The sequence below is a fragment of the Uloborus diversus genome, chromosome 4, assembly GCF_026930045.1.
Source record: "Uloborus diversus isolate 005 chromosome 4, Udiv.v.3.1, whole genome shotgun sequence".
Taxonomy (NCBI): Eukaryota; Metazoa; Arthropoda; class Arachnida; order Araneae; family Uloboridae; genus Uloborus; species Uloborus diversus.
In genome coordinates, this window is record NC_072734.1 from 23,764,091 (window position 1) to 23,783,494 (window position 19,404).

Here is a 19,404-nt window from a genome sequence, read left to right on the forward strand (position 1 = left end):
ACAAAATTGAGAGAGCTCTTCAATACACATAATGTAATTTTCCTGTTGTATTGAGTGTTTTAAAGCAGCGTAAATGAATCTTACCTTTTTCTTACATAGATGAAGAAAAATATTTCCTTGAAAACTTTTTTCACTTTTTCTCAATTTATTTCTTTGTTGAAAAATTTGTTCAGATTCTATCCAGAACAGCTCAATCAACAAGTAATGATTTCTAGTTCCAGAAAGGATACACAATCGAACCCCAATTTTAAATTGAACACTTCATATGTTATCCCACTTCCAAAGTCATAATCAGCTGGTCTGTGAAAATTGCTATATTGCTCTGCTAAGTGCAAGTCTTATCTGCATCTGAGTTCAAAGCCTCCATGTATTTGATATGGATGCAACTTCTTCAGAATTTTTTAAAGAATATTTCCAATTCTCATGACCATAAAACAATGTATTTAGGTAAAATGAACTGTGACAAAGAATCATAAATGAAATGTGACAAAGAATCACTTGGTGACCATAACTCAGTTTTGGTAGATAGTGCAGACATGACTTCTGTGCTTAGCATGGCAGTATACTGGTAATTTTTAAGTATTCTGGCTTTAATGTGAGCCTTTTTCATAAAATCAGCTGAGTACATTTTCCTTTAAATAGATCAAGCTCATATTTCCAATACAAAGTTCACAAAACCTTTCTCTAAAAGTCTTTCTCTCCCCCCCCCCCCCCGAGATGAATTTGATTCTTAGTTTTTTGAAGCCACTTTGGCATTCTTTTTTTTTTTCGTCTTCTTTGTGAAAGTATAAAAACTAAAGCCATTTTTATTTTTGAATGCATACAAAAAAAAAAAAAAAAAAAATTACAACAAAAAAAAAACAGCATAGAGCTTGTTATAAATAAATATGTGTAGAAAAACATGCAAACATTAGTCTTCCATTCTTGTATTGTGGAAGAGTGTCAGTTTCCAAACGATATCCTTAGATTTTTACCCCCATCTCCCGATTTTACGATTTTACATTTTCCCGCTTATATTTTTTTATCACTTGTCTGATACGAAATTAAAAATGTTTTTGGCATTTATTTATTGAATTTTTCTCTTACTACAGAGTCTTCTAAATCGTTCAGTTGCACCAAAATCTCAAAAAAAGAAGAAGAAACGAGCTGAAAAAGCTATTGCTAATTCGTTAGGAAAGGAAAACAAAGAAGATGAAAAACCTGATGCAGAACCAGTAAAAGTAGAGTAAAAATGGTATGTATCGAAAGCTTTCCAGTACTCTGTAGTCCTGTTGTTTTTGAACAAGTGTGATGAAAGTAAAGAAATATCTGATCTAGTGTATTGTGTTGATCTAGTGTAGTGTGTGTTGTTTATTAAGGGGGGGGGCACTGTAAATTGTTTTAATTATACAGTTATTGTTTTTAGTAATGCTAAAAAAAATAAATGTTATTTTCTGAATAAATGTTGTTAATTTGTGTTTAAAATGAGCATGTTGTCACCTCAAGGCAACAATAAGATATCGTACTGTTATTCCTGAGATTAGATGTCTTACTATTGCTCTGAGACGACGATGTGTTCTTTTTTCCCCGGTAGATCACACGTTTTCAAACTTCCTAGTCTACTGTAGTAACTGTTCGTAGGTCTTCAGACTTCAGGTTTTTAAAGTTTCATAATAGACCCAACTGATTCATAGGAGTTTTACAAAAGTATTCCAACTTGAATTTGCACCAATAAAGCAGCTTTCATACGTCGTCCGTACGGCCCGTGGGCTTTGCTTTCTTCTCTCTAAAACCAGTTTTTGGTTGGCATTGCATGACAGCAAGCCGTATTTTACGGGACCCATCAACGTGACAAGAAGCTAGATATCTGACATCCATAGAGTTGAGAGTTGTATTTCATTGGTCTCCACAAGATAAGCGCTCTCTCTCTATTGGTTGAGAGTACTAACGCGCTTTACTGGCATTCGCAATGTATGAATGCTTCTCCCTTTTCAGAAAGCGTTTGTCTGTCCATTTTATGTGGCGAACGTGATGCGCGGACGATGTCTGAATTACGTTTAACATGTTCCTTTTGCACTGAGCTCCCCAAAAAGAGATAAACATTATCAAAACTTAGAACTGCAGTCCTGAACTTGCCCAAATTTAGCTGCTCTGTGGCTCGCTATCTGATACCACAAAGTTTGACTGTAATTGAATTTGCTCTTTTGAGTTCAATGCATGCATCAAACGCTGCTCCAATTCTGTGTTTTTTGTCTCCTAGTAAAAGAATTTCAAAGCATGAAGTGTTATGAGAAAAAGATTTAACAAGTGATAAATATTCTTCATGCAAGTTCAAGTTGGTAATTCAAGATAAATCGGAAGACTGTAGGGAATATTTGTGACTGTAAGTGACGACCAAAGCCAATTTTGACCTTGTTTCTACATACGTGTGTGTTTTATCAAACATTAGTGTGAGGAGTTGCTGCCTACCGCCACCTACCCAAGCTCTTGGACATTTTATTATCCATGAGTTTTTAAAATAAACTTTACCTTGTAACACTGTCTGTTTTTCTAGAGGTTTAGCAGCAAATGTGTTTGGGGGGGAGGGGGGTAGAGGAGTTCTTTTTTGGACATCAGGTTCATTTTTTCTGTACATAAGAATAATTTCCATTTTCTCAACATTGAATTCATTCAAATTTATAAAAATCGATGGTTGTTGATAAGGTCTCTTCGCAAATATACTTTTCAAACCACTATACATTTTAATTTAATCTTTGCCTAATTGAAATATAAATTATGTTTGATAAAATCAGGTTTTGCTTATCTAACCATCTGACCTTATGCATGGTGTAAGACATAAGTCAACTTATCAAGCCACGATTGCTATGCCGTAGAAAAAACTGCTGTAGGAAATTTTGGTATATCTTTGAAAGCCTAGAAAGCACTATTTCAAAAATTATTTGAAAGATGATTGCAACTGTTAAACTGGGGAAGCTTATTTTGTACCATTCATGCTCAGAATGCTAGAAAGTCCAATCTAAAGTTTTGTGCAGCAATATCATTATCTTTTTTTTGACCTTGGATTTTTGCTTCCTTTTGCACTATGAAAATGGTTTCAATTATGTGTAAAAACTTCTTTTTATTTCTAAATTTGTATTAACAAAAAAGCTTTTAATTTTACAGGTTTAATGAAGAGGGGAGTTTTAAGCTTGAGCTTGACAAAGTTCCTGGATTGAAAAATGGCACCAACTTTTGTAAAAAATTGATCAGCAAAAGAATTTTGTTGTACAGAACTTTTTACTTAGAACACTGCCATACTGTTGTGCTGCAATGAACTCATTACAAGCACGGGTCTTAAAACTGTATTTTTGGTAATGTTTTTAAAATTTTATTGTTAAAAGTACAAAGTAATTTACACCTAAACCTTGTTCTTTTTTTTAAAATTAAATCTCAAATGTAAATCTAAAAAACTTCTATTAGAGTAAAATTTTGTAAGAGGTTGGTGCCAAATTCTGCTGGGAGCAGTGTGTGAATGTAATTAAAATCCCTTTTTCCTACAAAGCATTTGTTTCTTATTTGTAGTGTACTTGTTACATTGAATGTATTTGTACAGTCTATGAAAACTGTAGCAGAATTGTTTTTAGATGTAACAAATGAATTCATACACAGGATTGATAATGCATTTTTAAAAATTGGGGATACATGTTAAAACACAATGAATCTTTGTTGTTGTTTTCAATTATTTCAGATGAACAATATTTTAACAGGTTTGAAAAATTGGAGTTATTTTAAAATGAAAAGGAATATAAACAAAATTTAAAGGATATGAATTATGTTAATTCCAAACATCATCAATATCACAAGTATTATTAACATGTTGAATCAACATAATAAATAATTTTATCTAATTTCATTGTTGTATCTTTTTTGTCTTGAGTTTTTGCCCTCTTTCTGCTTACCAGATTTTGAATAATGCAAAGCATGCCATTTTGGTATAGTAATTCCAGGGTTTGTATTAAACCTGAAAAAATAATTTTGAAATATTGTTTTGCCGTAAAATGTTGCCTCTGTTAGGTCTGCTTCACATTTAAATTTAAATAAAAAGAACAAAATCAAATTTTAAAAATAATGCTTTGATGTACCCTCCCCAATCGTTCAAATTACTTGAAAAAAAATCAACTTGTCAAATTTAAAAAAAAAAAAAGCTTTTTTGAATGATCTTAAACCTACACAAAATACAAACTACTCTTCCTTATTTATTTTTCAAGAAGATTTTATGAAATAAAATTTTCAATCCTATTACAGTGAAAGGGGGAAAAGTATTTATATAACACGGTGGCGACAGATCAGGGAACTTTATTAATAAGGGAAAAGTCAGGGAAATATCAGGGAGTTTTGAAAAAATAACAAAAAAATCAGGGAAAATTGATTTTATGAAGAAAAAAAAAAATTTCGGTCAAAAAAAAAAAAAAAACAGTAAAATTAATGAGGTGCGATTATACACTGCCTCATATTTGTGCATCTTTTTTCCTCAACGTCAAAGTATTGAATCTTACTTATTAACCATAGGATTTACTGCCTAAGATTGATTCTGTGTCTGTTAGGTTGTTTATTTTACCTAGCTTGAAATTTCCTTTAACGCTTTCAATGCCTGCTACGTAAAATAAACAACCATACAGGCAAAGACGAAGCCTTCATTAATGCCTTAGCTCCTTTGCCTTTATTCCATTGTCTCGAAGTAATTAGCGTACTGTAATCACGATTTCAAGAAGAAATCTTTGGCTTTTGAATTAATACTATAAAAGCTTAAAAGTTATTACTTCTTTCCGTTTTTAATTTAATTGCTAAAATTGAACTTTCAATAAAAAAACTTGGTTTTTTGCTGTTATACTATTTGTTGTCACTGCAGATTATAAAGGTTTTCTTCAGACTTAAGTGATTCTTTAATTTTATAACCAAGTTGTATTCTTCTTTTATATAATTTGAAATTGATTAATTGCTTTTTTTTCTTTATTTTTCTTGCTTTTCAAAGTTGTTTGTTACAAAAGCAATCTAAGGTTTTTTTCGTTACATACTAAAATTATTTGAAATAGAGTTAACTTGTGTACTTAAGCAAATATCTTAATTTTTTTATTGTTAAAATGCTGTATTCATTCATTAAAACCTATGTTCTTGATTAGAGTAAAGCTCCCTATGAATAGATGTCAAATGGTTTCATCTGTTTTGCATAAATATGTCAGTTAGTTATATAAGAATAACTACATTACTTATGTTCTTTCACTATTACTTGTTATTCTTGCAACAATTATTAAAATGTTTGAAAACTTAGTTCAAAATAATATTGATTACTTTTTAGTTCTATCATAAATAAACATATGTTTTTAAGAGTAATTTTAATAGTTTCTTAAAATTCTTATGCTACGTGGTTTTCTAGAAGTAAACCACTGGAAGTAAAGTTTTTTTTTTCTTTTTTTTTTTAAATTTTCTATAATCTATGGTTTTGTACGGTTTTTTCCCAAAACAATTGACTTGATATGTTTTTTTAAAACCATTTTATTAAAAAAGTAGCATCTTTTTAAAATATATATTTAGTTAAGCAACTTAACACAACTTATAACCTTTAAAATACTGCATTTTATACAAACATACAATGGATTTCAAGTGGAGCAAAGAAAGGAAACCATTATCATTGGTAAAGTAAATCAGGGAAATTTGGTGAACTTAATCTGGGAAATCAGGGAACTTTTTTTCACAGTTCCTGTCGCCACCCTGTATAAATAGCTTGCATGACCATACCTTAGATTAGTAGAAATAACAAAAATAGAAATACTGTCAAACCCCACTATAACCAGGGTTGCCACGCACCGGGAAAACCTGGAATTGTCAGGGAAAATGAAAATGGCCGAAAATCAGGGAAATGTCAGGGAAAATGAAAAATTGCATATTTCCGATCGTTCTTAGCGCGGCCTGCGGTCTATGACGTCAGAAAAAAACTTTCTGCCTTGTTTTTTTTCGCCGCCATTCCCGTCCCATTCGTCGTTTTGTCATTCCCCTCTTTCTTCTTCCCCCTGCAGTTCTTTTTTTCAACAACTCTGCCATTGGCACGTGCGCCGTAGCAGTCGGCGTGCACCATAGCAGTCAGCGGCGGACATGCGCAGAAGGTACTTCTTTTCTTCCTCGTTTGAGCGGGCTCTGTTAAAGCGCTGCTTGTTTACATCAGCAGTTCTGAAGTTGTTATGATGCACAGCACGTTGTTTTGTCTGGGAGTGCCGACTGAAGTTTTTAATGAGCTGCAATAATCTTTTCATATTTTATATTATTTCTTTAAATTAATTAATGAAATCGTATTATTCTAAACAATTTTGTTCTGTAAATTTAGTTCATTAGACAATTTTAAACTTAGAAAGTTTCTTTTTTACAGAAGTATCGCTAATCTTTTAGTATTTTGGTAGTGATCTTTTAAGACTTCCAATGCGCTTCTTTCTTTCAAAATAAAAGTAATCCGATTAAAAAAAAATCTGCACATCAGAGAAGTTTCTGATCAATGCTCAAACTTTAACTTTATGACAGGGTGCCCACAGGAGTGATTATGGCGCAAGTTGCGCCATCAAATTTTTTTTTTGGGGGGGGGGATTTTTTAATTATTTATTTTACTTTATTTTTATTCAAATTATTTACTCATATTATTTTACTTTATTATTTTCATCTGTGCGTGTGTATTTTATTGGGGAGCGAGCACACTTTTTTTTCAAAACAATAATAATTAAAAATAAATAAATAGGTAAAAAAAATTAAAAAGAGGGTTAAAAATAAAAAAAGCGCTAAGGCGTTCAGAAATATTGGGGGGGGGGGTTGTGCTATTGAACTTTGGGGGGGGAGCACCCCTGTTTTATGAGCAACAAACAGGGGAAATATGTGAAGCTAAAAGGTGCATGATTTTTTTACAGGCCAAAGTCTAAAAGCGCTTTGAGTTCAATGGATTGGAGGGGTAGAAAGCAATAATTGAAAAAGTTTAGGTTTCATAAGTTTTTAGTTCAGATTATTTCAGCAATTAACTTTATTTTTGTGATACAGATGTCACAACTGCTAATTCTGCAGTTCTTTCACTTGATGTAAGGCAGTGGCTCCTCGCTATTGAAAATTAGATATGCTACATTTACATTAATTGTTTATTACAGTGATTTGCTTCACTTGTGTTAGTACATTAGGGTAGTTCAAAAATACACTTAAAAAAAAAGGTTTCTCCTAGAAAACAGGACACCACTCAATGTTTTTAGACTTGTGGATAGTAAAATACTGGAGGAATTTTAACTTCCTATTCCAACTGAAAGATGGTGCTCGACCCCCTCCCTCAAACTTCATAAGTATGAGGAGGGTGTTAAAAAAATTCATTGAACTGAAAAAACAATGTTACATACTATAATCTACACGAGTTATATGCATATTCATTGCAATAAAATAATTACTTAACCCAAAAAAAAGCTGGGGAAATTAAATGTTTCTAAATTTGACTTTTTCTATGCTAGAGCTAATGTTAAATGGAGGGGTCATTGAGCACCCTCTTAAAATTTGAGCAAGAATCTAAAACTTTTACAGCACAATACTATTAGTAAGTCTAAAAAAAATAAGGGGTGTCTTGGACTCGAGCCGAGAGAGAAAAAAAAATTGAACCACCTTTAGTACATATTTTTGATTATTTCAGCTTGAGTAAATTAAATTTGGTAGCCATTGTTTGTAAAGTTTGAAAATGAGGTAAGTTTTATCAAAATTTGAGATGTATATATTAATGTTGCAAAATGAAGGTGGAGATTGATAACCTGGAATTTTTCGCAAAACCATCTGGAAAACCTGGAAATGTCAGGGAATTTCATTCTTGAACTTCCGTGGCAACCCTGTATAACAAACCCTTGGTAGACTGGCTTATGAAATAGCCATAACCGAGGGTTCGCTACATCCAATTTTTCGAAAGTAAGGCCTCACTTGTTAAGAAACTTCTGTAATGAATATCTTTATCACCCGATATTTCTATTAGTGAAAAGGATAACGTGAAATTAAATTTTAGTATTAACTATTGTATTCAGTAATTACAGGGTGCGGAAAAAGTTCCCACAATTTTGTTTAAAACGTTTTTTTTTTTTTTTTTTTGGCGTTAAAATCGTACGTTGGCGATTTATTTGGCACATAGTGTTTATTGGCATTAAAAGTATTTGAGATTTAATCATTTGTTCTTTGTTAGTTCATTGAGTTAGTGAGCTATGAATCATGAAAATGTGCATGTTACTGTCGTTGAATTACAGAAGGGAATGAAAACAGCCGATATTATTCGAACGACTGGATTCAAGAGTAAAACAGTCTATGACGCTGTGAAACGCTACAAGGAGGCTGGAGAGACTGCCGACCGTCCACGGAGTGGTCGTCCAACCACTACAACGACTCCAGCGAATGTGCAGAAAATCCGCTGTCGCAATCCAGAGCGCTCAATGCGAAAGATGACCAAAGAACTGGAGATCAGCGAAAAAAGCGTCCGAACCGTCATGAAAAACAAGTTGGGACTTCGTTCTTACAAGATCAATCGCCTCCACTTCCTCAATGACACAATGAAGCAGAAGAGATTGATAAAAGCTCGACGGATGCTTGGCTTGAGCGCTGGTGTTCGCCTTTAGAAGGTTCTCTTTACCGATGAGAAGATCTTCACCATCGAGCCCACACATAACCATCAAACTCATCGCCAACTGCTTAAGAAGGGTCAGAAGAAGATCGCTGCTGCAAAAATCATCGAACACAGTCACTTTTCAGCCCCTGTAATGGTCTGGGATGGTATTTGTGCCACTGGGAAGACTCCGCTTGTTTTCAGTGACAGAAAAGTCAAAATTAATGCTGCAAGCTATCGGCAGCGGGTTTTATGCGATGTAATGAGGCCATGGGTAACAGAACACTTTGGCCAAGATGGATTCACACTCCAACAAAACTGGGCTCCTGCGCATTCGGCCCTATCGACGATTGATATCTGCAAAGATCTGCTCCCAGGTTTTGGGGCAAGAATGTTTGGCTCCCTAACTCACCGGACCTTAATCCGGATGGATTACTCGGTGTGGTCAATCTTGGAGGAAAAAATCTCGGGAAAACGATACACCACGGTCGACATGCTCAAAACGGCTCTGAGGCGTGCCTGGAATGAGATAACGGTGGATGCGTGCGCGAGCATCGTCGGCAATTTCAGACTGCGGCTCTGTAAATGTATTGGAGCCCAAGGAGCCATTTTTGAACAATTGTTAACAATTTTTTTGTTTAATGTTATTATTATTGTTTCAATAAAGAGTTTTTATTGCTTTAACTTGTTGATTTGTTGAATTATGTATTAGTTACAGCCTATTGAAATATCTAATAAAATTGTGGGAACTTTTTCCGCACCCTGTAAAGTACTGAAATGTATCTTTCTTTTATCCATACTATGAGAAGGGAAATGTTATTATTGGCTGTAAGCTTTTATGTATGTTTCGTTGGTTTTTCTGTCAACTATTGTAAACAAATCTAGAACTTGTTTGTCTAATTTCTGTAGTTAAAAAGGTCGCTCGAAACCGCTACCTTAGAATTACATTTCTGCCAGATAGTCACTACAATAAGTTTATAAAGGAAAAAATCTTCGCAAATTGAGAATAAACTTTCGCTGCTTTCTAATTTCAGAATAAATTTAACTTAATCCCCTACATATTTTTTTTTCCTTGCCTAATTTAGCTATGATGAGTGAAGTTCACAATACAATACTATCAGAAGAACAGTAAGTGAGGAGCGTGGTTTGGACCAAAGTATTCTGGTGAAAAAGGGGGTAACTATAGTAGAAGATGGCTACAGCCATTTTAGAGCAGGGTTCGTACGCCCTTGAAAAACCTTGAAAAGTGCTTGAAAAAAAAAGTTCATTTTCAAGTGCTTGAAAACCTGGAAAAAGTTTTAAAACCTTGAAAAAGTTTCTTATTGCTTAAATTCTCTCGAAAATCATCGGATTGTGCGTACAAGTTTTAAAAAGTATTTCACCAATGCAATTTTCTGAACATGTGTTCAATATGCAACATCGTGAAAAATTGCTTTCATGTTTGGGATTTCAATCCTTTTGCATCTTGTAAATATTTTGATGTTTTTTACAACCGAAAGATATTTTGACATATGGTACCTTAGATTACATCATTTTTTGTTTTATTTCATTAGTTAACAAATGAATTAATTTGGAAACCATGACAGCATTGAACTTACTCGGATTTCGTCGAAAATTGTTCATGTGTTTGAAATTTCAATCTTTTTGCATCCTGCAAATATTTAAATATTTTGACTAATCAAATGTTATTTTCGCATATGCTACCTTAGATTAGTACTTTTTTGTTCAAATTTAATAATAATTAAAAAAATATATATTTTATGGGAAACATGCCAACGTTGAACGAACTCAGTCTTCGCGAAAAATTGCTTCTCGTGTTTGAAATTTCAATCTTTTTGCATCTTGCAAATATTTAAATATATTGACTAATCGGATGTTATTTTCACATATGCTACCTTACATTAGCATATTTTATGTTTAATTTTAGTTCAATATAAATTTATTTTATGGGAAACATGACAACATTGAACTTAATTCGCGAACATTTGCTTCCCTTGTTTGAGATTTCAATCCTTTTGCATATTGTAAATATTTTTTATTATTTTTGGCAACTAGAAGTTATTTTGACACATGCTACATCAGATTAGCTTATTTTATTTTTTATTTTAATAACTAAAGAATTAATTACTTTGGTCTTGTTTAATTATAGGCTTATTTATTTTTGCAATTTTGAATTTAATTATCTTTAGCTAATTTTCGGTTATAACATATTTTTTGAAAAAAATTTAAATTTAAGCAATTGAGCACCTAACAAATTAACTTAGTTTGTATTTTAAATGTAAAGTTGAATAATATAATTTTATAAAGTTGAATTTATAAGTACATGTGTTTTCTTTATGTCTGCTAAAATAATTAAGGTGTGTAACAGGGGGTGGTTGTGTTATGATTATTCACTGGAAATCCAGTAGTGTTTGTTATGCTTTTACCTCCCTATATTTTCAATTTTCCCCTTTACTTCAAATTTTCAAAATTACTACTTTAGTAAGGTTGTGGGTACTTGGAACAGCTTACCGAAAATTGCTGTAATCAGCAAAGAGGTAAATAGCTTAAGGAGGGTCATTGATCTTCATTTGGGTCTGATAAATTGACTAGGACCAGCCTAGCTAGGCCCAGTGCTTGTTGCTGGTTATCAACAGATACTAGGCCTGGTATTTCTATGAAGAATATTTTGACTGAATAAACTTTTTTTACATAAGAAATGAATTGTATGCATATCAAAAGTTATTGTTGTACATATGTATCTTCAAGTAATAGGGGTGATTAGTTTAAAAAATTATCCCCCCCCCCCTTTGCCCCGATTTGCTCTTGAGAAAAAATCAGGTAATTTTTTATGAACTCGCAAATTACACCTGAATATAATTGCCTTTCTAAATTTAAATTCTTATTTCAACAATAACTCGTTTGTTCCCAAAATAAAACTTTGTCATAATATATGTCAACTTCTTGTGAATCTTTTCAGTTTCGAAATATGGTCCTATGAATCTGAAGTTGCACATTTATTAACTTTTACAAGTTATTCAGTGAAAGCTGAATAGGCTCAAGTTTACATTCAGAGTATTTTTCACTTCTTAAGCAGCTTTTGTATATTTTAAGTTGCGGAGACTGGACTGTGGACTTTCATAAACTTTTCTTATTTACTAATTTTTAAATTTACTCGAGGATAGTTGAAATGCCTTATTGGCTGAACAACTAATACATACATACACAAATTGATTTGCATACTTATGAATGATTTGCGAACCTCTAATGTTTTAGAACTTAACAGTGCAACCTGAAAATACTTTCTGGATGATGTTTTTGTCCTAACCGCCCTTATATTGTAATAAACCAACGTATTAATATTAGAAATAAGTATTGGAACTGGGGGGGGGGGGGAGTGACTTCAAAAACTCCTCTCTAGCAATGCCATTGAACTTTTGGTTTCTTCCCATAAAAGTTAAAACACTCATGAAAGGTTTTTTTTTCTTTTTTAACATTAATTTGCTGATTCTAGAAAATATGCATCTTTAAATGTGAAGATTGCAAAATTAAACCTCCTTGAATCTGCTTTTGTTTATGACCAAAGTTTTCAGACATTTTCTGAAAAACTTTTGACACAGTAGATCTTTCATCAAAGTGTCTCTTGTTGTAGGTAAAGCAATTTTGTTTTCCTATACTTCTTTGTATTATTGCCTTATTTCTATGCGTGTGTGTTCGTTTGCACTAAGTGAAATCTGCATACAATATTTTTAGTACAAATTCATATTGCCTTGAAAAGAATTTTTTTTGCCTTGAAAAGTACTTGAAAAGTGCTTGAATTTTTTTCTCCCTGAAGGGTATGAACCCTGATTTGGGATGCATTCCAAGCGTTTCAAAATACATTAAAAAACATAGCTCTTCAGTTGGGACCAATTAAAAGGTTCGCTACAACTGAGGGATCGTTATATCCCGTGTTCGCTATAGCGAGGTTTGACTGTTATGTACTTGAAGAATAACTTAAATCTAAAATTGTTTTTTTGTTTTTTTCTCTTATCAATTTTTGTTTATTCCTTTAATCATTATCTCTAATATATGCAAATCTTTAACATTTTTGTTACTAAGAAAGTTTGTTGTGAAACGACTTTTTATAACTTATATTGGGGTTATCGCACACGTTGCGCTCATCAAACGAGCACTTTGTTTAACAGAATAGTCTCGCTTATAAACCCAGTGACCAAGCTATGTCTATTTATAAAAGAGCAATTCCACGGGTAACTGACTGACAATCACAGAAAAGAAGGATAAGTATTTTGAAATGTAAGCCATTAAATATTAATTTAAAAAAATATATTTTTGCCTCGTTTATTGTACTTTTTAAGATGAATTTTATGGTTTAATTGAATTTCCAAAATACATATTGAGTGACTTTAGAAAAATTATTAAAAGCATGGTAACTGACTGACATGAATGCAACCTGTGTGAAAAGTAATACTGATTCAATAAGATATTTTTCTAAAAGTAAAAGGAATTTTTATTTAATTCAGATCAGGATCACGGAACAATGAATAAACTTTCGGCCTATGGCATTTGAGTAGGAAAATATTGCTACAATAAAGAATTACAGTAATTAGAATCGCTTGGTAGCTGACTTGACATTTCTGAAATTTTCTAAATATACTAATGTTCAAAATTAAGCAGCAAAACTTATAAACAAGTTTACATAATATTTAAGCAATGAAAATGCATTTGTTAAATTTAATATAGTGAACGCCTGTTAGTTGAATCAGTGGTTAATTGAATCAACCGCTTTACTGAATAGAATTTTAAAAAACAAAATCCGGCTTTATTGAATTAGCCACTTTATTGATTCAGCTGCTTTATGGAATCGGCGTTTTATCACGAATCATGTTTAGAACAAACTTGATTCGTGAAAGCGACGGCCACTGTATTACTAAAATAAATATTTGCATTATTTACGACAAGTTGGTTACTGACTGACATATTGGCAACTGAATGAATATTACAAACATGCAACACAAAATATCAATTAAAATATTTTTTCTCCTAGTTTGATTTTTTCAAGCTGAATTTAATATTATAATTGAATTTTTAAAATGCATTTTAAGATCATTATTTAAAAAATGTTAAAAGCATGGGGACTGACATGAATGCAACCTGCGGGAAAATTACTATAGATTGAATAAAAGATTCCCTTCTGAAAGCAAAAGGAATCATTCATGAATAATGAATAACCTTTTAGCATGTGGCATTGTATTTCAAAAATATTACTAAAATAACAAAATTACAGTGATAAAAACACCCTGGTGAGCTAACTGACAAATTTCCTATGTATCCTAGTATAAAAAAAATTCAGAATTTTGCAGTAAAACAAATAAGTGTACTCAAAAGCAGAGCTTTCTTTGCCATTAGGATAAGACCAGAGGTCCCTCAACCCAGCGGCGTAGCTAGGGTGGGGAGGTTCGCCCCGGGCGGCATATTTTAAGGGAGGCGATTCAGCACCTTTGATGTGCGAAAAAAAAAATCTAAATAAGGGAATCATACTTTAAATCTATCACTGGGGGCAAAAGAAAAAAAAAGCTCTTCGAAATGTAAGATTTTGTTGTGGCTACAACTGCACTTCTCGGTGTTCAAAGTTAAAATATTTCCGTAGCGAGCCCCTGAAACTTCATTCCCTTAACGTCCACTAAGACAGATTTAAGTTGTATTTTTAAAACATAAATATCAGAAAATATTCGAGAAAAGATCTTGACTTTTTAACGTCACCAAAAGCTAAAACTGACTTCAGTTTTTATGAAATTCGGGAGAAAACTCCATTCCCTCCAAATATCACTTAACTACGATTTTCGATGTAAATTTAGAATATTTCTCCGAGATGGAGGCCCTTAACATCCCCCCCCCCCTTTTTTTGTAGGAAGAATATGGATTAAATTAAGTTCCATTTTCTTTCTTAAATGAAGTTTTCAATTTGTTCAATAATTTTCGACGGTTTAATGTATTGGATATGTCTGAATGAAAGGGCGGCAAATAGAGGAGCCGCCCCGGTCTACAGAATCTGTAGCTACGCCACTGCCTCATCCTATGAGCAGGGCCGCGCCAAGCCTGATCGGCGCCGTCGTGCAAATATTTTTGAGCGCCTTTATGCTCTAGTGTTCGGGGAAAATATAGTTAACAACTGGAAAGAGAATTTGTAAACATATATATATAATGGAGAAAAATACGTTTGGCGTTTAATTTATTTAAAAAATAATGAGTGAATATTTAATTTTGAAATATGGTGCACGATTTTACTTCATATCTCGAAATTATTAAGAGTTCAGAAGCTCCTCTGATATGCTAATAATGCATTTTAGAAAAAGAGAAATGTTTGAAATATCAAAGTTTAAGCCATTGTGAGTATCTATCTAATCTCTTAAGGGATAAATAATTAATAAAACAGTTATACCTGTCAAAATATGACAGCAGGAGCAAAGGCGCAACTACAAAATAGTTTTAGAGGGGCACATTGAAAAAAAAATTCTCTTTTAAAATTTTGGAAATCTGTACTTTTAAAGAGCAATTTTAGTCGGTCTTTGGTGGTGTTATGGGGGAAAACGGTACAAGGGGCTCCGCGGAAATTTGTAGAAGTTGAAGCCTTAAAACGCGATTATAGGCCATATTTATTGACGTTTGAATAAGAGGTGGAACTCTGAGATTCTATCCGTTATTTTTTTTTCTTGTAAAACAGACAGAAATCAATTCCTTCTCTCCCCTTTAATTTTTTGAAATTGAACTTCCAAAACCGCAATTGTAGACAACTTTGAAGATTTTTACGGGAAGGAGATTTTGGAGCTCCCCCTGAAATTTTTTTTTCAAAATTAAAGCCTTCAAAACATAAGCACAATATTCTATGATATTAGGAGAAGAAGCTCAGAGGCTATTTCACTTAAATTTTACGTAAGTCATGTTTTAAAAACTTAATTTTAATGATATGTATTAAAGGAAAGCAGTTCGAAGGCCCTTGTCGGAATGTTTACTGAAATTGAGGTCTTAAAAACGCAATTGTAAGATCATATTTGGTAACATTAGGGCCGGCAATCTTTCGAAACTGAGGCTCCAAAAACGCAATTTTAGGAGATTTTCGAATGCAGTTTCAAGCGATGTTGTTTGGTATTCTAGGACTTATTCCCTGCAAATTTCGCGAAATTGAAGGTTTGGAAACGAAATTTGAGATGCTCCGTAATGCTTTTGGCGCAGGGAGAGGTATAGAATTGGATTAGTAGCATTTTGAAGACAATCTTACTTTCAGATGAACTAAAAAAAAGAAAAATAATAAGGAACAAAGAAAAGAAATATATAGGATGAAAGGCGGAGTAGCTGGGAGCAATTAGCTGTAACTACTGAAAATTTTTAATTCAAAGATTTCTTTTTGAAAGAAACTTATAAATTTTCCCCCAGCATCATTATTTTTTTCGTATCAAAATCACTTTGTTTTAATAAGACGCGTTTTTTTTCTTCAATAATAATGTATATTTTTGAAAAACATTCAACTCAGCATTCTGCAGGTGCGTAAATTATAAAACAACATATTCACTGCAAGAACCAATATGGGGAATAGCAAATTTCTTGCGCTTCGTATGCTCAACCTTGTTAAATTATGGACATACCAAAATAGCATTCATGGCTCCACATATGAAGAAAAATGCTCATGTATGCATAAATTAGCATCATGTGTTTTCAGTGTAAAAGTTTGCGCTTTTGAATAGCACGTTTAGACACAACAAGGCAATATTTTTCCTTTTAGAAAGGCAGCGAGGAGGATTGCTTGTTTTAATGAGCAGTATAATTGCACCATCACTATTAGAAAAAAATTAAAAGATCAATTTTATCTATTTATTTTATTTATTTTTTTTTTTGGTTGGATATTTTTTCTACTCATTTGGAACATTTTGATTCGTAGTGCTCGGCGCCTTTTTGACTCTGGCGCCGTCGTGCATCGCACGACCTTGCACATAGGGACGGCGCGGCCCTGCCTATGAGGACCCCCCAAAATAATTACACCCTATAGAAATTTACTACAAAATATAGTTTTAATATGCTAATTATGATGTTCAAGTGCGGATTCCGGAAAGGGTAAAAGGGTCAGCTGTCCCCCCTGTGACAAAAACTGCAATATAATTTTTATTAAACTTCAAATGTTTAGATTTAAAAAAACAGCGATGGAATCAATGTTAACCTTCTTTTTTTTTTTTTTGCTTAGTTCTGTCTGGTGTTTCCTTTCAACTTCTAAATTCAAAGAATTGACTGGGTTCCTTTTCTGCGCTATTGCTATTTTGAGTTTTGTTAATTTTCAAAAGAACAATCATCTCTAATGAGCTTAACGCTTTTTCAGACCACTCTCCCACCTCAATTCACATGTCGTTTCGAGATCAGCCTGTTTGCCTAAAGAAATATGACTTTTGAGGAAATATGATCCATGGTGCATGTTCCCCCATTGAAAAATTTAAAACAGAAATGTAGTTTGAAAGGGCTTTGATCTCAATCGGGGGGGGGGGATGCTTTGTAGTATGAGAGGGGTGCCATAGGGGGATGGGCACCCTTGCGTAACTGCTATCTTTTTACGTAGGAGGTATCAAGCGCGGATCCAATGGGGGGGTCATGGGGGTTATGACCCCCCCTTAGCCAGACCAAACATTACACAACAGGGCCTTTTTAATCTTCCTGTTACTGAATTTTTCGAAGGAGAAATTGAGGACCACCCAGTTTGTGAACAAATTTAAATTATATCCAAGCACAAAATTATGGGGGGGGGAGGGCAAGTGTGGGTCAAGGGGGAGGTCATGGGGTCATGACCTCCCCCCCTAGCTAGACCAAACATAACCCAACAGAGCCTTTTTAATCTTCCAGTTACAGATTTTTTCGAAAGAGAAATTGAGGATCATCCACTTTATGAACAAATTTAAATTATATCCAAGTGCAAAATTAAGGGGGGAGGGGCAAGTGTGGATCCATGGGGGGGGGCATGGGGATCATGAGCCTACTCCCGTCAACCAGACCAAACATTACCCACCAGATAATTTTTAATCTTCCAGTTACAGATTTTTTTCGAAGGAGAAATTGAGGATCACCCAATTTGTGTACAAATTTAAATTATATCCAAGCGCAAAAATAGGGGGTGGGGGTAGCGTTTTTGTATTTAAATTAGAAAGATTTACGTGCTGAGAGCTCTGGCTTTAAGCAGTTTGATGCAGCATATTGCAGTTATATATAGACTGCAATGCATATCTCAACACAAAATACCTGGTACCTCTAAAAAACGAGACAATATAGAGGCTTCGCTTTAAAAAAAAAGTAAAGAGGGGGTGGGGCAGGGGTTAAAGTAATTTTTGTTGGATATTTATAAACAAATTCTGGCAAATAGGTTTTTCTTTAAAAACCTGGAATTACTTCTTGGATTTTTTTTATTATTATTATTATTTTTTTTAAGAGGAATATATTGTTTGAACAGATCATTGCTAAACCTCTATTGCGGTTACATCTATATTTGCACATAAACAAATAATATTCGTGAAAGAGTTGTTTTGCGGAAAATAAATTTCTTTAAGTGTGCGTAAAACAGTGAAACCTCGCTTAACTTACACCCCTCGTTTCGGAGTTTTTTTTTTTTTTCCCTCCATTTTCTAGGATTAAAACATTAAATTTCCCTTTATTAAAGTGGAGACTCTCAAACTCGGTCACGGATACAACTTTTCTTGTAAAAAGGATTTTTACTCTCATTAAAACGGACACTCTTCGACAATTTTGGCGAAATGTGGTTAGTTTTCAATTTTAAAGCATTTTTGCCGCAAACTCTGCTAGCAGGTACTAATAACGAAGTTTTGCACAAAGTGGGGGATTTTTATAAAGGACTTTTGCCAGACATCATCGCTGCAAGTTGAATATCAACTGTGGGTTGCGAAGTGGACACGGGAAAAGAATCAAAATCCAGTTCAAGATTTCCCTCCATGTATCATAAAACTTATCGAAGAATGTGACAAGGACATGTATCCTGCTGGAATAAATTGCCTTCTTCGACTCATAGCTACATTGCCAGTTAGTATTGCCACAAGTGAGCGAACCTTCTCGACATTGCGGTGTTTAAAAACTTGGTTAAGAGCCTCAATGTGTGAGGAACGCCTTGTGGGACTTTCTCTCTTAAATGTCCACAGAGACAGTAATGTAAACATTGACTACATAATCACTAGATTCGGCAAGAATCGACAACTACTTTGAAAGAAATAATTTCTACATAAAATAAAATATAATACAATACTACTAATGTAAATATATTATAAACTAAATACAATAAAACTTACACGTTATGAAGGTATGATTTTCTTAGTTACATAATATTTTATAGTTAACACATAAATTAATTTATAAAAACTCAAATGAAGTATGGGTATAATTAAAAACCTTACCCTCATGTTATAATCATTATGACAATGGTTCTAATTGAAACCGCTTATTTTATAGCATCTCGGTGAAATTATACAGGGTTTTTAATAGGGGAATGTGGGGCAAAGTGAAATAGTTAACATGACTGAGCTTTTTCAAAATGAACAAATTGGAAATTTGTTTTGAAAATTACAGTACATAAAGAAAAAACATTGTATTTGATAACAAAACTTGCATTAAAACCTTATTTTTGATTTTTGGCAGTAAAATTTTTTCTTCAAATAAAAAAGTGGAAAATGTTAACTTTTTTTTCCATGGGGCAAAGAGAAAATTGAAATATTTTTCGAATGAAATATGTTCCATTCGATTGTGAAAAATATTTTTGATCAAATGACTAAGTAAAT

The 19,404-nt window shown here is 33.1% G+C and overlaps 1 protein-coding gene across 1 annotated transcript in view; it reads left to right on the plus strand.

Annotated features, from left to right (window-relative positions):
• LOC129221653 (proliferation-associated protein 2G4-like) overlaps positions 1-3,840 on the plus strand; it is a 49,980-nt gene extending 46,140 nt beyond the window's left edge. Inside the window, exons 13-14 of the mRNA XM_054856181.1 lie at positions 1,092-1,234; positions 3,142-3,840. Of these exons, the coding sequence (XP_054712156.1) occupies positions 1,092-1,229 (138 nt within the window). The 3' untranslated portion in view covers positions 1,230-1,234; positions 3,142-3,840. The remainder of the gene's footprint in view (positions 1-1,091; positions 1,235-3,141) is intronic.
• The last annotated feature ends 15,564 nt before the right edge of the window (positions 3,841-19,404 follow it).